The sequence below is a fragment of the Ascaphus truei genome, chromosome 6, assembly GCF_040206685.1.
Source record: "Ascaphus truei isolate aAscTru1 chromosome 6, aAscTru1.hap1, whole genome shotgun sequence".
NCBI lineage: Eukaryota > Metazoa > Chordata > Amphibia > Anura > Ascaphidae > Ascaphus > Ascaphus truei.
In genome coordinates this window covers 137,039,948-137,059,197 of record NC_134488.1, presented here as the reverse complement: position 1 = coordinate 137,059,197, position 19,250 = coordinate 137,039,948, and the positions used below count along the sequence as shown (strand labels likewise).

At 52.9% G+C, this 19,250-nt stretch overlaps 1 protein-coding gene across 1 annotated transcript in view; it reads left to right on the top strand.

The window, feature by feature from the left end:
* The window catches only part of LOC142496616 (urokinase plasminogen activator surface receptor-like), a 46,985-nt gene extending 34,487 nt beyond the window's left edge, over window positions 1-12,498 (top strand). Inside the window, exon 7 of the mRNA XM_075603280.1 lies at window positions 11,539-12,498. Coding sequence (XP_075459395.1) covers window positions 11,539-11,783 — 245 coding nt within the window. The 3' untranslated portion in view covers window positions 11,784-12,498. The remainder of the gene's footprint in view (window positions 1-11,538) is intronic.
* The last annotated feature ends 6,752 nt before the right edge of the window (window positions 12,499-19,250 follow it).

Below are 19,250 nucleotides of genomic sequence, written 5' to 3'. Positions count from 1 at the left end.
TCTCTCTGTCTGATCGCCACGCCCAGCACCTCTCTATCTGTCTGATCTCCATGCCCAGCACCTCTCTATCTGTCTGATCGCCACGCCCAGCACCTCTCTACCTGTCTGATCTCCATGCCCAGCACCTCTCTATCTGTCTGATCGCCATGCCCAGCACCTCTCTATCTGTCTGATCGCCATGCCCAGCACCTCTCTATCTGTCTGATCGCCACGCCCAGCACCTCTCTATCTGTCTGATCTCCACGCCCAGCACCTCTCTATCTGTCTGATCTCCATGCCCAGCACCTCTCTATCTGTCTGATCGCCATGCGCAGCACCTCTCTATCTGTCTGATCTCCATGCCCAGCACCTCTCTATCTGTCTGATCTCCACTCCCAGCACCTCTCTATCTGTCTGATCGCCATGCCCAGCACCTCTCTATCTGTCTGATCTCCATGCCCAGCACCTCTCTACCTGTCTGATCTCCACCCCCAGCACCTCTCTACCTGTCTGATCTCCACGCCCAGCACCTCTCTATCTGTCTGATCTCCATGCCCAGCACCTCTCTATCTGTCTGATCTCCACGCCCAGCACCTCTCTATCTGTCTGATCGCCACGCCCAGCACCTCTCTACCTGTCTGATCGCCACGCCCAGCACCTCTCTATCTGTCTGATCTCCATGCCCAGCACCTCTCTGTCTGATCTCCATGCCCAGCACCTCTCTACCTGTCTGATCTCCATGCCCAGCACCTCTCTACCTGTCTGATCTCCATGCCCAGAACCTCTCTACCTGTCTGATCTCCACGCCCAGCACCTCTCTATCTGTCTGATCGCCACGCCCAGCACCTCTCTACCTGTCTGATCTCCACGCCCAGCACCTCTCTATCTGTCTGATCGCCACGCCCAGCACCTCTCTACCTGTCTGATCGCCACGCCCAGCACCTCTCTCTATCTGTGTGATCTCCACGCCCAGCACCTCTCTACCTGTCTGATCGCCACGCCCAGCACCTCTCTCTATCTGTCTGATCGCCACGCCCAGCACCTCTCTATCTGTCTGATCGCCACGCCCAGCACCTCTCTACCTGTCTGATCGCCACGCCCAGCACCTCTCTCTATCTGTGTGATCTCCACGCCCAGCACCTCTCTACCTGTCTGATCGCCACGCCCAGCACCTCTCTCTATCTGTCTGATCGCCACGCCCAGCACCTCTCTATCTGTCTGATCGCCACACTCAGCACCTCTCTATCTGTCTGATCGCCACGCCCAGCACCTCTCTATCTGTCTGATCTCCACGTCCAGCACCTCTCTACCTGTCTGATCGCCACGCCCAGCACCTCTCTACCTGTCTGATCGCCATGCCCAGCACCTCTCTACCTGTCTGATCGCCATGCCCAGCACCTCTCTACCTGTCTGATCGCCACGCCCAGCACCTCTCTATCTGTCTGATCGCCATGCCCAGCACCTCTCTACCTGTCTGATCTCCACGCCCAGCACCTCTCTATCTGTCTGATCTCCATGCCCAGCACCTCTCTATCTGTCTGATCTCCACGCCCAGCACCTCTCTACCTGTCTGATCTCCACGCCCAGCACCTCTCTATCTGTCTGATCGCCACGCCTAGCACCTCTCTATCTGTCTGACCGCCACGCCCAGCACCTCTCTATCTGTCTGATCGCCACGCCCAGCACCTCTCTATCTGTCTGATCTCCACGCCCAGCACCTCTCTATCTGTCTGATCTCCATGCCCAGCACCTCTCTATCTGTCTGATCGCCATGCGCAGCACCTCTCTATCTGTCTGATCTCCACGCCCAGCACCTCTCTATCTGTCTGATCTCCACGCCCAGCACCTCTCTATCTGTCTGATCGCCATGCCCAGCACCTCTCTATCTGTCTGATCTCCATGCCCAGCACCTCTCTACCTGTCTGATCTCCATCCCCAGCACCTCTCTACCTGTCTGATCTCCACGCCCAGCACCTCTCTATCTGTCTGATCGCCATGCCCAGCACCTCTCTATCTGTCTGATCTCCACGCCCAGCACCTCTCTATCTGTCTGATCGTCATGCCCAGCACCTCTTTATCTGTCTGATCTCCATGCCCAGCACCTCTCTATCTGTCTGATCTCCACGCCAACTGTCTGATCGCCATGCCCAGCACCTCTCTAACTGTCTGATCTCCATGCCCAGCACCTCTCTATCTGTCTGATCGCCACGCCCAGCACCTCTCTATCTGTCTGATCTCCACGCCCAGCACCTTTCTATCTGTCTAATCGCCACGCCCAGCACCTCTCTATCTGTCTGATCTCCACGCCCAGCACCTCTCTACCTGTCTGATCTCCATGCCCAGAACCTCTCTACCTGTCTGATCTCCACGCCCAGCACCTCTCTATCTGTCTGATCGCCACGCCCAGCACCTCTCTACCTGTCTGATCTCCACGCCCAGCACCTCTCTATCTGTCTGATCGCCACGCCCAGCACCTCTCTACCTGTCTGATCTCCATGCCCAGCACCTCTCTACCTGTCTGATCTCCATGCCCAGCACCTATCTATCTGTCTGATCGCCATGCCCAGCACCTCTCTATCTGTCTGATCTCCATGCCCAGCACCTCTCTACCTGTCTGATCTCCATGCCCAGCACCTCTCTACCTGTCTGATCTCCATGCCCAGCACCTCTCTATCTGTCTGATCGCCATGCCCAGCACCTCTCTACCTGTCTGATCTCCATGCCCTGCACCTATCTACCTGTCTGATCTCCATGCCCAGCACCTCTCTACCTGTCTGATCTCCATGCCCAGCACCTCTCTATCTGTCTGATCGCCATGCCCAGCACCTCTCTATCTGTCTGATCGTCATGCCCAGCACCTCTCTATCTGTCTGATCGTCATGCCCAGCACCTCTCTATCTGTCTGATCTCCATGCCCAGCACCTCTCTATCTGTCTGATCTCCACGCCAACTGTCTGATCGCCATGCCCAGCACATCTCTATCTGTCTGATCTCCATGCCCATCACCTCTCTAACTGTCTGATCTCCATGCCCAGCACCTCTCTATCTGTCTGATCGCCATGCCCAGCACCTCTCTATCTGTCTGATCTCCATGCCCAGCACCTCTCTATCTGTCTGATCTCCACGCCCAGCACCTCTCTATCTGTCTGATCTCCACGCCCAGCACCTTTCTATCTGTCTAATCGCCACGCCCAGCACCTCTCTATCTGTCTGATCTCCATGCCCAGCACCTCTCTATCTGTCTGATCTCCACGCCCAGCACCTCTCTATCTGTCTGATCTCCACGCCCAGCACCTCTCTATCTGTCTGATCTCCACGCCCAGCACCTCTCTATCTGTCTGATCGCCATGCCCAGCACCTCTCTATCTGTCTGATCTCCACGCCCAGCACCTCTCTATCTGTCTGATCGCCATGCCCAGCACCTCTCTACCTGTCTGATCGCCATGCCCAGCACCTCTCTATCTGTCTGATCTCCATGCCCAGCACCTCTCTAACTGTCTGATCTCCATGCCCAGCACCTCTCTATCTGTCTGATCGCCATGCCCAGCACCTCTCTATCTGTCTGATCTCCATGCCCAGCACCTCTCTATCTGTCTGATCGCCATGCCCAGCACCTCTCTATCTGTCTGATCGCCATTCCCAGCACCTCTCTATCTGTCTGATCTCCACGCCCAGCACCTCTCTCTGTCTGATCGCCACGCCCAGCACCTCTCTATCTGTCTGATCTCCATGCCCAGCACCTCTCTATCTGTCTGATCGCCACGCCCAGCACCTCTCTACCTGTCTGATCTCCATGCCCAGCACCTCTCTATCTGTCTGATCGCCATGCCCAGCACCTCTCTATCTGTCTGATCGCCATGCCCAGCACCTCTCTATCTGTCTGATCGCCACGCCCAGCACCTCTCTATCTGTCTGATCTCCACGCCCAGCACCTCTCTATCTGTCTGATCTCCATGCCCAGCACCTCTCTATCTGTCTGATCGCCATGCGCAGCACCTCTCTATCTGTCTGATCTCCATGCCCAGCACCTCTCTATCTGTCCGATCTCCACTCCCAGCACCTCTCTATCTGTCTGATCGCCATGCCCAGCACCTCTCTATCTGTCTGATCTCCATGCCCAGCACCTCTCTACCTGTCTGATCTCCACCCCCAGCACCTCTCTACCTGTCTGATCTCCACGCCCAGCACCTCTCTATCTGTCTGATCTCCATGCCCAGCACCTCTCTATCTGTCTGATCGCCATGCCCAGCACCTCTCTATCTGTCTGATCGCCATTCCCAGCACCTCTCTATCTGTCTGATCTCCACGCCCAGCACCTCTCTATCTGTCTGATCTCCATGCCCAGCACCTCTCTGTCTGATCTCCATGCCCAGCACCTCTCTATCTGTCTGATCGCCACGCCCAGCACCTCTCTACCTGTCTGATCTCCATGCCCAGCACCTCTCTATCTGTCTGATCGCCATGCCCAGCACCTCTCTATCTGTCTGATCGCCATGCCCAGCACCTCTCTATCTGTCTGATCGCCACGCCCAGCACCTCTCTATCTGTCTGATCTCCACGCCCAGCACCTCTCTATCTGTCTGATCTCCATGCCCAGCACCTCTCTATCTGTCTGATCGCCATGCGCAGCACCTCTCTATCTGTCTGATCTCCATGCCCAGCACCTCTCTATCTGTCCGATCTCCACTCCCAGCACCTCTCTATCTGTCTGATCGCCATGCCCAGCACCTCTCTATCTGTCTGATCTCCATGCCCAGCACCTCTCTACCTGTCTGATCTCCACCCCCAGCACCTCTCTACCTGTCTGATCTCCACGCCCAGCACCTCTCTATCTGTCTGATCTCCATGCCCAGCACCTCTCTATCTGTCTGATCTCCACGCCCAGCACCTCTCTATCTGTCTGATCGCCACGCCCAGCACCTCTCTACCTGTCTGATCGCCACGCCCAGCACCTCTCTATCTGTCTGATCTCCATGCCCAGCACCTCTCTGTCTGATCTCCATGCCCAGCACCTCTCTACCTGTCTGATCTCCATGCCCAGCACCTCTCTACCTGTCTGATCTCCATGCCCAGCACCTCTCTACCTGTCTGATCTCCACGCCCAGCACCTCTCTATCTGTCTGATCGCCACGCCCAGCACCTCTCTACCTGTCTGATCTCCACGCCCAGCACCTCTCTATCTGTCTGATCGCCACGCCCAGCACCTCTCTACCTGTCTGATCGCCACGCCCAGCACCTCTCTCTATCTGTGTGATCTCCACGCCCAGCACCTCTCTACCTGTCTGATCGCCACGCCCAGCACCTCTCTCTATCTGTCTGATCGCCACGCCCAGCACCTCTCTATCTGTCTGATCGCCACACTCAGCACCTCTCTATCTGTCTGATCGCCACGCCCAGCACCTCTCTATCTGTCTGATCTCCACGTCCAGCACCTCTCTACCTGTCTGATCGCCACGCCCAGCACCTCTCTACCTGTCTGATCGCCATGCCCAGCACCTCTCTACCTGTCTGATCGCCATGCCCAGCACCTCTCTACCTGTCTGATCGCCACGCCCAGCACCTCTCTATCTGTCTGATCGCCATGCCCAGCACCTCTCTACCTGTCTGATCTCCACGCCCAGCACCTCTCTATCTGTCTGATCTCCATGCCCAGCACCTCTCTATCTGTCTGATCTCCACGCCCAGCACCTCTCTACCTGTCTGATCTCCACGCCCAGCACCTCTCTATCTGTCTGATCGCCACGCCTAGCACCTCTCTATCTGTCTGACCGCCACGCCCAGCACCTCTCTATCTGTCTGATCGCCACGCCCAGCACCTCTCTATCTGTCTGATCTCCACGCCCAGCACCTCTCTATCTGTCTGATCTCCATGCCCAGCACCTCTCTATCTGTCTGATCGCCATGCGCAGCACCTCTCTATCTGTCTGATCTCCACGCCCAGCACCTCTCTATCTGTCTGATCTCCACGCCCAGCACCTCTCTATCTGTCTGATCGCCATGCCCAGCACCTCTCTATCTGTCTGATCTCCATGCCCAGCACCTCTCTACCTGTCTGATCTCCATCCCCAGCACCTCTCTACCTGTCTGATCTCCACGCCCAGCACCTCTCTATCTGTCTGATCTCCATGCCCAGCACCTCTCTATCTGTCTGATCTCCATGCCCAGCACCTCTCTATCTGTCTGATCGCCACGCCCAGCACCTCTCTACCTGTCTGATCGCCACGCCCAGCACCTCTCTATCTGTCTGATCTCCATGCCCAGCACCTCTCTATCTGTCTGATCGCCATGCCCAGCACCTCTCTATCTGTCTGATCTCCACGCCCAGCACCTCTCTCTATCTGTCTGATCGCCACGCCCAGCACCTCTCTATCTGTCTGATCGCCACGCCCAGCACCTCTCTCTATCTGTCTGATCTCCACGCCCAGCACCTCTCTCTATCTGTCTGATCTCCATGCCCAGCACCTCTCTATCTGTCTGATCTCCATGCCCAGCACCTCTCTATCTTTCTGATCGCCATGCCCAGCACCTCTCTATCTGTCTGATCTCCACGCCCAGCACCTCTCTATCTGTCTGATCGCCACGCCCAGCACCTCTCTATCTGTCTGATCTCCATGCCCAGCACCTCTCTATCTGTCTGATCTCCATGCCCAGCACCTCTCTCTGTCTGATCTCCACGCCTAGCACCTCTCTATCTGTCTGACCGCCACGCCCAGCACCTCTCTATCTGTCTGATCGCCATGCCCAGCACCTCTCTATTTGTCTGATCTCCACGCCCAGCACCTCTCTACCTGTCTGATCTCCATGCCCAGCACCTCTCTATCTGTCTGATCGCCACGCCCAGCACCTCTCTATCTGTCTGACCGCCACACCCAGCACCTCGCTATCTGTCTGATCTCCATGCCCAGCACCTCTCTATCTGTCTGATCTCCATGCCCAGAACCTCTCTCTATCTGTCTGATCGCCATGCCCAGCACCTCTCTATCTGTCTGATCTCCATGCCCAGCACCTCTCTACCTGTCTGATCGCCATGCCCAGCACCTCTCTACCTGTCTGATCTCCACGCCCAGCACCTCTCTACCTGTCTGATCTCCACGCCCAGCACCTCTCTATCTGTCTGATCTCCATGCCCAGCACCTCTCTATCTGTCTGATCGCCACGCCCAGCACCTCTCTACCTGTCTGATCGCCACGCCCAGCACCTCTCTATCTGTCTGATCTCCATGCCCAGCACCTCTCTATCTGTCTGATCGCCATGCCCAGCACCTCTCTATCTGTCTGATCTCCACGCCCAGCACCTCTCTCTATCTGTCTGATCGCCACGCCCAGCACCTCTCTATCTGTCTGATCGCCACGCCCAGCACCTCTCTCTATCTGTCTGATCTCCACGCCCAGCACCTCTCTCTATCTGTCTGATCTCCATGCCCAGCACCTCTCTATCTGTCTGATCTCCATGCCCAGCACCTCTCTATCTTTCTGATCGCCATGCCCAGCACCTCTCTATCTGTCTGATCTCCACGCCCAGCACCTCTCTATCTGTCTGATCGCCACGCCCAGCACCTCTCTATCTGTCTGATCTCCATGCCCAGCACCTCTCTATCTGTCTGATCTCCATGCCCAGCACCTCTCTCTGTCTGATCTCCACGCCTAGCACCTCTCTATCTGTCTGACCGCCACGCCCAGCACCTCTCTATCTGTCTGATCGCCATGCCCAGCACCTCTCTATTTGTCTGATCTCCACGCCCAGCACCTCTCTACCTGTCTGATCTCCATGCCCAGCACCTCTCTATCTGTCTGATCGCCACGCCCAGCACCTCTCTATCTGTCTGACCGCCACACCCAGCACCTCTCTATCTGTCTGATCTCCATGCCCAGCACCTCTCTATCTGTCTGATCTCCATGCCCAGAACCTCTCTCTATCTGTCTGATCGCCATGCCCAGCACCTCTCTATCTGTCTGATCTCCATGCCCAGCACCTCTCTACCTGTCTGATCGCCATGCCCAGCACCTCTCTACCTGTCTGATCTCCACGCCCAGCACCTCTCTACCTGTCTGATCTCCACGCCCAGCACCTCTCTATCTGTCTGATCTCCATGCCCAGCACCTCTCTATCTGTCTGATCTCCACGCCCAGCACCTCTCTATCTGTCTGATCTCCACGCCTAGCACCTCTCTATCTGTCTGACCGCCACGCCCAGCACCTCTCTATCTGTCTGATCGCCATGCCCAGCACCTCTCTATTTGTCTGATCTCCACGCCCAGCACCTCTCTACCTGTCTGATCTCCATGCCCAGCACCTCTCTATCTGTCTGATCGCCACCCCCAGCACCTCTCTATCTGTCTGACCGCCACGCCCAGCACCTCTCTACCTGTCTGATCTCCATGCCCAGCACCTCTCTATCTGTCTGATCGCCATGCGCAGCACCTCTCTATCTGTCTGATCTCCATGCCCAGCACCTCTCTATCTGTCTAATCGCCACGCCCAGCACCTCTCTCTCTGTCTGATCTCCATGCCCAGCACCTCTCTATCTGTCTGATCACCATGCCCAGCACCTCTCTATCTGTGTGATCGCCACGCCCAGCACCTCTCTATCTGTCTGATCGCCACGCCCAGCACCTCTCTATCTGTCTGATCGCTATGCCCAGCACCTCTCTATCTGTCTGATCTCCATGCCCAGCACCTCTCTATCTGTCTGATCTCCATGCCCAGCACCTCTCTATCTGTCTGATCTCCATGCCCAGCACCTCTCTATCTGTCTGATCGCCATGCCCAGCACCTCTCTATCTGTCTGATCTCCATGCCCAGCACCTCTCTACCTGTCTGATCTCCATGCCCAGCACCTCTCTACCTGTCTGATCTCCATGCCCAGCACCTCTCTATCTGTCTGATCTCCATGCCCAGCACCTCTCTAACTGTCTGATCTCCATGCCCAGCACCTCTCTATCTGTCTGATCTCCATGCCCAGCACCTCTCTACCTGTCTGATCTCCATGCCCAGCACCTCTCTACCTGTCTGATCTCCATGCCCAGCACCTCTCTACCTGTCTGATCTCCATGCCCAGCACCTCTCTATCTGTCTGATCTCCACGCCCAGCACCTCTCTACCTGTCTGATCTCCATGCCCAGCACCTCTCTATCTGTCTGATCTCCACGCCCAGCACCTCTCTATCTGTCTGATCTCCACGCCCAGCACCTCTCTATCTGTCTGATCTCCATGCCTAGCACCTCTCTATCTGTCTGACCGCCACGCCCAGCACCTCTCTATCTGTCTGATCGCCATGCCCAGCACCTCTCTATCTGTCTGATCTCCATGCCCAGCACCTCTCTACCTGTCTGATCTCCATGCCCAGCACCTCTCTATCTGTCTGATCTCCATGCCCAGCACCTCTCTAACTGTCTGATCTCCATGCCCAGCACCTCTCTAACTGTCTGATCTCCATGCCCAGCACCTCTCTATCTGTCTGATCTCCATGCCCAGCACCTCTCTACCTGTCTGATCTCCATGCCCAGCACCTCTCTACCTGTCTGATCTCCACGCCCAGCACCTCTCTACCTGTCTGATCTCCACGCCCAGCACCTCTCTACCTGTCTGATCTCCACGCCCAGCACCTCTCTATCTGTCTGATCTCCACGCCCAGCACCTCTCTACCTGTCTGATCTCCATGCCCAGCACCTCTCTATCTGTCTGATCTCCATGCCCAGCACCTCTCTATCTGTCTGATCTCCACGCCCAGCACCTCTCTATCTGTCTGATCGCCATGCCCAGCACCTCTCTATCTGTCTGATCTCCACGCCCAGCACCTCTCTATCTGTCTGATCGCCACGCCCAGCACCTCTCTATCTGTCTGATCGCCACGCCCAGCACTTCTCTATCTGTCTGATCGCCATGCCCAGCACCTCTCTATCTGTCTGATCACCACGCCCAGCACCTCTCTATCTGTCTGATCGCCACGCCCAGCACTTCTCTATCTGTCTGATCGCCATGCCCAGCACCTCTCTATCTGCCTGATCTCCATGCCCATCACCTCTCTATCTGTCTGATCGCCATGCCCAGCACCTCTCTATCTGTCTGATCGCCACGCCCAGCACCTCTCTATCTGACTGATCGCCACGCCCAGCACCTCTCTATCTGTCTGATCTCCATGCCCAGCACCTCTCTACCTGTCTGATCGCCATGCCCAGCACCTCTCTATCTGTCTGATCGCCATGCCCAGCACCTCTCTATCTGTCTGATCTCCATGCCCAGCACCTCTCTATCTGTCTGATCTCCACGCCCAGCACCTCTCTATCTGTCTGATCTCCACGCCCAGCACCTCTCTATCTGTCTGATCGCCACGCCCAGCACCTCTCTATCTGTCTGATCTCCATGCCCAGCACCTCTCTACCTGTCTGATCGCCACGCCCAGCACCTCTCTATCTGTCTGATCTCCATGCCCAGCACCTCTCTACCTGTCTGATCGCCACGCCCAGCACCTCTCTATCTGTCTGATCTCCATGCCCAGCACCTCTCTATCTATCTGATCGCCATGCCCAGCACCTCTCTATCTGTCTGATCGCCACGCCCAGCACCTCTCTATCTGTCTGATCTCCATGCCCAGCACCTCTCTATCTGTCTGATCGCCACGCCCAGCACCTCTCTATCTGTCTGATCTCCATGCCCAGCACCTCTCTACCTGTCTGATTGCCATGCCCAGCACCTCTCTATCTGTCTGATCTCCATGCCCAGCACCTCTCTATCTGTCTGATCGCCATGCCCAGCACCTCTCTACCTGTCTGATCTCCATGCCCAGCACCTCTCTATGGGTCCAGATTCACCGACCTCTGCTACATCCGGGCTCGTAGCATCGCGTTACCTAAATCAGTAACACGGGGTATATACCAAGCTAATTATTTACACAAACAGCAGCCTGTGGGACAGAGAGAGCGGTACCTGCGAACACACCCGAGATACCTGGGGAATGCAGAGAATTTGAATATACTTTGCATATTCAAATGAGCATATTTCCCAGGTATCTGTGAGAGAGATACCTAGGGTACCCGAGAGATAGGCTAATGGGAATGAAAAGGATATTTCAATGATTCAAGGTACCTTAGACTTGCCAACTCCATATAGTTCTTATGGAAATCCTTTAGGAGGTGTGGGGTGTGAATCAGTTAAAAACACTTTTCATACACCCCTAGCATATTCCCCAGGCACTCCTTCCGAGGACAGGTGTCTCTCCCTATGTTATTTGGAGGGAGGAGACACGGGGTGTATATATTTCCCCCACCTCTTCCCCCCCCCCACTCTTTCCCCCCTCCCCCACTCTCCCCCCCACTCTTCCCCCCCCACTCTTTCCCCCCTCTTTCCCCACATCTCTCCCCCCCTTTCACTCCGTCCCCTCTCCCCCTTCTCTCTATCCCCTCTCCCTCTCCTCCTCCCCCGCTCTCTCCATCCCCTTGTCTCTCCTCCCCTTCTCTCTCTCTCTCTCTCTCCCCCTCCTCTCCTCCTCCTCCTCTCTCCCCACTCTCCACCCCCTTGTCTCTCCCCTCTCTCTCACCTAGTCCTTGTGTCTCTTGTGCAGCCTTTCCCTCGGATAAGACGATGATGCGCGGCTGCTGCTCGGAGAACATGTGTCTGGGTCTCTCGGCTTCTCTCGCGGTCCTGCCCAGTCACAAGCGGCACTGCTGCTCGGGGAACCTGTGTAATAACGGCGTGCTGGCGTCCTACTACAGATCCAGCGCATGGAGCACGCGGGGCAGCGCATACACCCTGGGGACAGCGCTGCTGCTCCTGCTGCTGACTGATGGGCTCACGGCTCTGCTATGAACTGAAACCGCGAAACTACATGTATGAAACACACATCAAGAACATGCCAAGAACCGGATACCCGGTACAAGAACACACTGATAATATGCAGGAACAAAAGAGTTATACTAAGAACACAACAGAGAACATGCCAAGAACATGGCAGCTGCTACAAGATCACACAGAGAACATACCAGGAATATAACCAAGGGCGTTTCAGGCAGGCGTCGAGAACACCCCAAGAACATGCCAACGACATGTGACATGCTCCAAGATCACGCCAAGAACCCCAGAAGGAAATCACTCCAGGAACATTGGGCAAACATGGCAGAAACCACCATAAAAAGCCAGCGGACCAAGGGGGCTATTTACTAAAGGTTGCAAAATCAGCGCAGAAAACAGCGCAGAAAACAGCCCCAGATTTACCAAAGGGAAGGAACCCCAGTGAAACAGTTGGAGTTTTCCCTGGATAAATCTGGTGCTGGTTTTTGTTTTTGTTGTGCTGGTTTGGTCCCAGTTTTGGGAGATTTTAGTAAATAATAACCCCCCAGAAGCCGTTGGATCCAATAACTGGAAGGGCCACGATATTTGTATGTTATATAATCTGCCCGGCGCTTAGAGCAGCAGAGATGGACGGTAATGGCGCTCACAAACGTGTGTTCTCTTCATTATGTGAAAAAGCCTCAATAAATATCCAGAGTGCCGTAGGAATGCCCATAATCAATAATCCATACGGATCCGAGGGAAACACAGGCCTGGTGCGGTCCCCGTGACAATCACAGTAATGGCCCGTATATACTGATTCCCAAGCCATGAGATGTAGAACAGGCACTAGCTTAAGGTAAATATATCTGGGTTACTGCCCGTTACCTGCCAGGGTTAGTCCCGGACAAGTCTAGAACAGAACGGTGTAATCAGACTGCCGGCCAGTGGTGCTACCAAGGGACGCACAGTACCAGTACTTTCTTATTTGAACGCTCCGTGTGCCACTAATGATCAATCCCAGTTTGTTTCCAAGGAAAATTAATTATTTTAGCGTTGCGCCCCTTTGTACTTGATAGCTAAAATGTTACGTACGTGTAAATCAGGGATCATGGGGTGCCAACTCCAGTCCCCCCCCCCCCCCCAATAGGCCAGGTTTTCAGGATTTCTCTGCTTCAGCAAAGGTGGCTCAATCATAGGCGACTCAATCAGAGACTCAGTCTTTGCCCGAGCCACTTACATAGTTACATAGTTACACTGTTACAATTACAGTAATTACAGTAGTTACACTGATTGAGCCACCTGTGCTGAAGCAGGGATATCCTGAAACCCTGACTTGTTGGTGACCCTTGAGGACTGGAGTTGCCCTCTCCCCCCCGGTGTAAATGTTTTTGTAAATCAGACATTGCCACGCCTCTGTAGGCCACTTCCACCACAACTACTGGCTATTCCCACATAAAGTGCCACGTAACATATCACAGAGTTCACGTCAATTAAAAGCTATCGAACCAATCTCCACCATTTCTAACAGTTGTAACAAAGAAACTGACCACTTCATTCGCCTCACTGCCCGTTTCCCAACCTCGGAGGCCAGCTTTGTCCCATATTCAGGTCCCGTTGGGTCCATCTGAAGAAACAGAATTATTTGACCGCATTAGAGTTCACCACCACTCCCGGGGAGCTGCTTCATGGATCCACTACTCTTTTAGTAACGAAATCCACCCACACATTTTCCCTGACCTCCCACCCGTGTGTTTCTGTGCCTCCCCTCTTGCTCTTACATATCCGTCATCCTGTCTCTCCCCTGCATGTATAGGAAAGATTGTATGAAACAAACTCCCCACGGCACCCCCTCACCCCTTCTCTCCCTGTCTCCCTCACCCCCTCTCTCCCTCACCCCCTCTCTCCCTCACCCCGTCTCTCCCTCACCCCTTCTCTCCCTGTCTCCCTCACCCCCTCTCTCCCTCACCCCCTCTCACCCTCTCTCCCTCACCCCTTCTCTCCCTCACCCCTTCTCTCCCTCACCCCCTCTCTCCCTCACCCCGTCACCCCCTCTCTCCCTGTCTCCCGAGCTTACATGTACACATGTTAATGTTCATATTTACACGCGGGGGGTAATTTCTCGCGCAGGCACAACGTGCGGGATTAGCCAGAAACCAAAACCCAGATCTCTTGTGAAAAAAAAATCTTAAAAACTCTTTCAAAAAAATGATTTGAAGCCAAACTCATTGTTTGAAAACGTGATTCTTTGTATTTACAACATCTATTTATTGATTATTTTAGCTGGTTCGGGATTAAAAAAAACAAGCAAACCGTTTCTTTGCGATTTTAAATAAAAACCTCTACGTGAGACGTTTCTTCCTCCGCCTGTCAGAGTTACGGTTTCCTCCCTTGCCGGGGATCACGGTCTGGTCCAAAGAAGCCGGGACACTGGATGTGTAAGGCCGCGCTTATAGTCCTTGCTACGGTGACGCTGACATCACGCTGCGGTCGCTGACAAATCTAATTTAATTGACTTCCAGCGCCGCTGCGCCACTCCTACTATAAGCGCACGCCACAGATTCAGTACATTGGTTTTCACGCAACGTCGCATCGCCGAGACTCTAAGCGCGGCCTAAAGGGCGCTGGGGCACTGACTGTGGGAGGACGGAGAGACTTGTGGGTTTATTTACTGGAAAACTGGGGCGAAACCAGTGCAAAAAACAGCACCAGATTTATCAGTGCAATTCCTTTGCTAACTCGTGCTCCTTTGCCTGGTTTTGATGGGAGACGCACCCGGATGTTTCCTGCGGGAATGGGTTAAGTCACTTTGACCACTGGAGACACAACAAGTACGCTGTGCAGAAGAGAGGGAGCGTATAGCACTGTGCACACTGTCCACGTGTCCCCCCCCCATATACTCTCCCTGTGCGAGTCTAAACTCGCCATCCACTCGGCATCATGAACCTGCTACACTACCGACACACTTTATTGAAGTGTGGTCGGTACCGCAAGCCGGGAAATCTCCCGGCTTGCTAGTGGCCGCCCCTCGGCGTGCCGCGCGTCATAGACGCGCGGTCACGCGCCATCGGGAGCGTGCGCCCCCTGCACGCGTGTCCAGGGGCTCCCCGAGGGAGCCCTGGTGTCCCGCGATCGCGGGACAGCGGCAGGGGGTTCCGGGGGACCCGGCGGACCCGGCAGCGGTAGGGAGAGCGCCCCGATCGGAGGCGGAGAACGGGCAAATGCTCGAATAAACTGTGCCGCAGCAGTATGTATTTTAACTTTTTTCTTTCTCCTGGCCTCATGGAGATGTTACTCCCTCTATCCACTACAAACTCCTCCATCCTGGCCCACACCCAACATCACCATACACCCTGGACTACGCAGAAGCCTTGCACTATCTACTGAATGTTGGTGGAGAACTCTAAAAACCAGCACTCCAACCACTGCTCACTCTAATGGAAAACACCACAAAGTTGCAAACAACTACCCAAATTTCTACTCATACTATTACTCTCTTTAGCAGGTGATATTGAACCTAACCCAGGTCCTCCCATTTCAGCTCTGTCCCATGCCCCTGAGAATTCCACCTTTAAATTCCAAAAAGGCCTATCTGTCGCCCATATAAACATCCGGAGCCTGCTGCCCAAACTGGACGAACTAAGGGCATGGTGCCTTATGCATAAACCCAAAGCCATTGTTCTTACAGAAACATGGCTATCCCCTAAAACCGTAATGCAAATATTGCCATTCAGGGATACTCCATTTTTAGGAGAGATAGGTCAAAGAGAGGAGGGGTGTTATTTTATATTGCAGACACATTACAATTTACACTGCTAAATTGCCCCCCAAGCCCACCCTCTTTTGAAATTCTAGTTGGCAAAATCTGCCTCCCCTTTTCTAAGCCCATCTTTCTTGCTGGCATCTACCGCCCCCCTAAAGCCCCTGACTGATATCACCCAGTTTCTTGGCTCCATTTCCTCTCTGAATGAGAAGAGTGAGCTGCTAGTTCTTGGGGATTTCAACTTCAATTGGCTTGACCCTAAAAACCACAAAATCCAGATACAACTCAAGTCACTTAACCTATCGCAACTCATTTCCCAACCCACACGGATAAACCTGAAATCGCACAACCATTCCTTGCTAGACTGGATTCTCTCCTCAAACCCCAGCAGAATTCAATCCTCTGGCATCCTTCCTGATATTTTCAGTGACCATGCAATAGTGTACTGTGTAAGGAAAATTAAACCGCCCCATTCAAGCCCTAAAGTTCTCCTCACTAGAACATTTAAAAACTTTAACCCAGAACAGTTTCTGGATGACCTTACCAACTGCCCATGGCACAGAATCGATTTAATTCCGACCCTGATTCTGCGCTCAACTATTTCCAATCCGAGTTCTTAAAACTCTGCGATACCCATGCTCCACTACGCAAAATAAGGGTACGGGGGGCCCACCTTCCATGGGTTACACCTGACCTTATAGCACTCTACCAGCTCAGGGATGCCTTGTGGAAAAGCTACAAAGTAACTGGCACTACCAAGGATCTCAATCACTACAGATGCCTGCGTAACATGTGCACAAGGCAAACAAGGCACGCAAAAGCACAATATTACTCTGACAATCTCCACCAGAATACATCAAACCCAGCTAACTTCTGGAAGGTTATCAACAATATATTCCAGCCTCCTAACCATCAGCAACCAAGTAATATCACTAAGGGGGATATTACTCTGACAAACCCCACTGACATTGCAAATGCATTCAATGATTACTTTGTGGGGTGTGCCACTAACTTATTAGCGAAACGCAGCCCAAACCACAAACCTGAATCTCATCCTGGGAGTACCCCTACAGTCCCACCCTCTCCCAACACTGCCCACAATTTTCAATTTGGCCCAGTATCTGAAGAGGAGATTATACAAGCGCTCCTCAAACTAAAACTAAGCAGCCAATGTGGACCCGACTTACTACAATCTAGGTTCCTACGACTTGGTGCCCCAGCCATTGCCAATCCAATTGCGTCCATAGTCAACTCTATCCTGTCTGCAGGCCATATCCCTAAGACCTGGAAAACTGCCAGAGTTGTCCCAATCTTCAAAAGTGGGGACAAAAACACTGTCTCAAATTACAGGCCAATCTCACTTCTCCCAATTCTATCCAAAGTCATGGAAAAATGTGTCCTCTCCCAATTAACCGATTTCTATACCAAGACAAATTTCCCTAGCCAATTCCAATCTGGGTTTCGTCCCAAACACTCCACCGTAACTACCCTGCTAAAAGTTTGCAATGAAATCCAGTGTGGAATGGAACGGGGACAACTCACTGGTGCAGTATTCCTAGATTTTGCAAAGGCTTTTGACACAGCTGATCATGCTATCCTGCTTAACAAACTCCAGAGCTCTGGAATAGGGGAACATGCTTTAAACTGGTTTCAGTCCTACCTATCAGGAAGATCCCAACATGTGTCCATCTCAGGCTCTAACTCCAACCCCCTGGATATCACCTGTGGTGTCCCGCAAGGCTCTGTTCTGGGGCCCCTACTCTTCTCAGTGTTCATTAATGATCTTCCCACAGCTTGTAAGGAAGCCTCAATACACATGTATGCAGATGACACAATCCTATATGCACACAGCCATAGCCTCTCTGACCTTCAACACATACTTCAGTCTGACTTTTTGAGACTCGAAAACTGGATTTCCCAAAACAAACTGTTTTTAACACCGACAAGACTGTAACAATGGTATTTGGGACCAAGACTAAATTTGTAAAGCTCCCAGTGACTGAGCTCCTGATTAGAACCAACGCTAACACCACCCTAACCCCTGTCACTAGTTTTAAATACCTGGGCTTATGGTTTGACTCCCACTTATCATTCGGGATGCACATTGATACCCTGACAACCAAGACCTATGCCAAACTAGGGGTACATTACAGGAACAAATCCTCCCTAAGTCTCCTGGTCAGAAAGCGTATCGCACAGCAGATGCTAATGCCAATTATTGACTATGGAGACATAGTATATGGCTCGGCTCCTCAAACCCACCTTAGCAAACTTGACACCCTCTACAATTCAATTTGTCGTTTTGTTCTCCAATGCAACTACAACACACATCACTGCGAAATGCTCAAACAACTAGATTGGTCATCACTCGAGTCTAGGTGCAAAGTTCACCTTTCCTGTCTTGCCTTTAAATTCTTCATGGGCAAGCTACCCAGCTACCTGAACAAGCTCCTCACCCCTACCACCTGCAGCACTTATCACCTGAGATCAGACTCCAAAAGACTATTCATGGTCCCAAGGCTCAACAAAGTATCCGGACGTTCCTCCTTCTCCTTCCGTGCACCCCAAAACTGGAACAACCTACCAGAGACTCTCACATCCACCACCAGTTTAAGTTCTTTCAAATCTAAGGCTGTCTCACATTTTAACCTGGTCTGTAACTGTTTCATACGCCCATAATATATATTTTCTTTAACTGTGCATGCAATGTCTTGTATATAATATATACCCTGTTCATTTATGTAACTGTACTTGAAACCATGTATTATTTGTTTTACTCTGTGCCCAGGACATACATGAAAACGAGAGGTAACTCTCACTGTATTACTTCCTGGTAAAATATTTTATAAATAAATAAATCCAGGCGGCGTGGGTTACCCAAACTATGGACGTTCCCAGCGGGTCCCACACATGCACCTTGGGAGAGAATGGGAATACCCTCCAGACCCTAATAAAGGGGAGAGGAGGAATAACCCAAACAAGAGGTTATACTCTTAAACTGGTGGGACGCCCAGCGCTGCCCACCCAACGGCCATATACAGCTATACTAAGCGGGGTTATGCTGGTAGACACCTCACAGCCCATGGCCTTGGACAGGTGGAGAAGCTTAGTAAATATGGCCGTAGCCTCTGGTCACTGGGAGGGTAGGGGAAGTTAATACAGTAAAGGAGGAGATGTAAAGGTAACCTAACTGCTTTAGATTACCTTGATTACCTTGTTGTTTTATCAAGGGGGGGGGGAATCCATCCCAGTTTGATTTCCTATATCTTCTGCTTGAGGGAGGACAATTCATTGTATCTCTCATTCGTCTGCCGATAAATATGTATGCAGAAATCATTCCCCTTCTCCACATCATCATCATCATCATCATCACCCTCCCGTGCTCCTCATCCTCCTTCTCCAGTACTCTGCTCACCCCACTATGAGCCACCATATCTCCCAACCGCTATTTACTCTGATAAGAAATCTCAATGCCATGTCAATGAATGTATAGTTTGCCAATTTCCGGGCCCCACGGTTATATATTATACAGGAGGTAGGAAACTGGAGAGACGCCGGTTATCCTATACCATGAGAACCTATCACAGGTCTCGTTCAGGAACGCCATCATTTCCTGCCCCAGCATCACCTGCCCCGGCCTGGCCCTAATGAGCTTAATAGTTGGGGTGTCGTTGCTCAGCCATAGTGGCGCTATACAGCATGTAGGGAGAGGTCTGTGGAGGATCGCCACCCAGGGGTCAGGG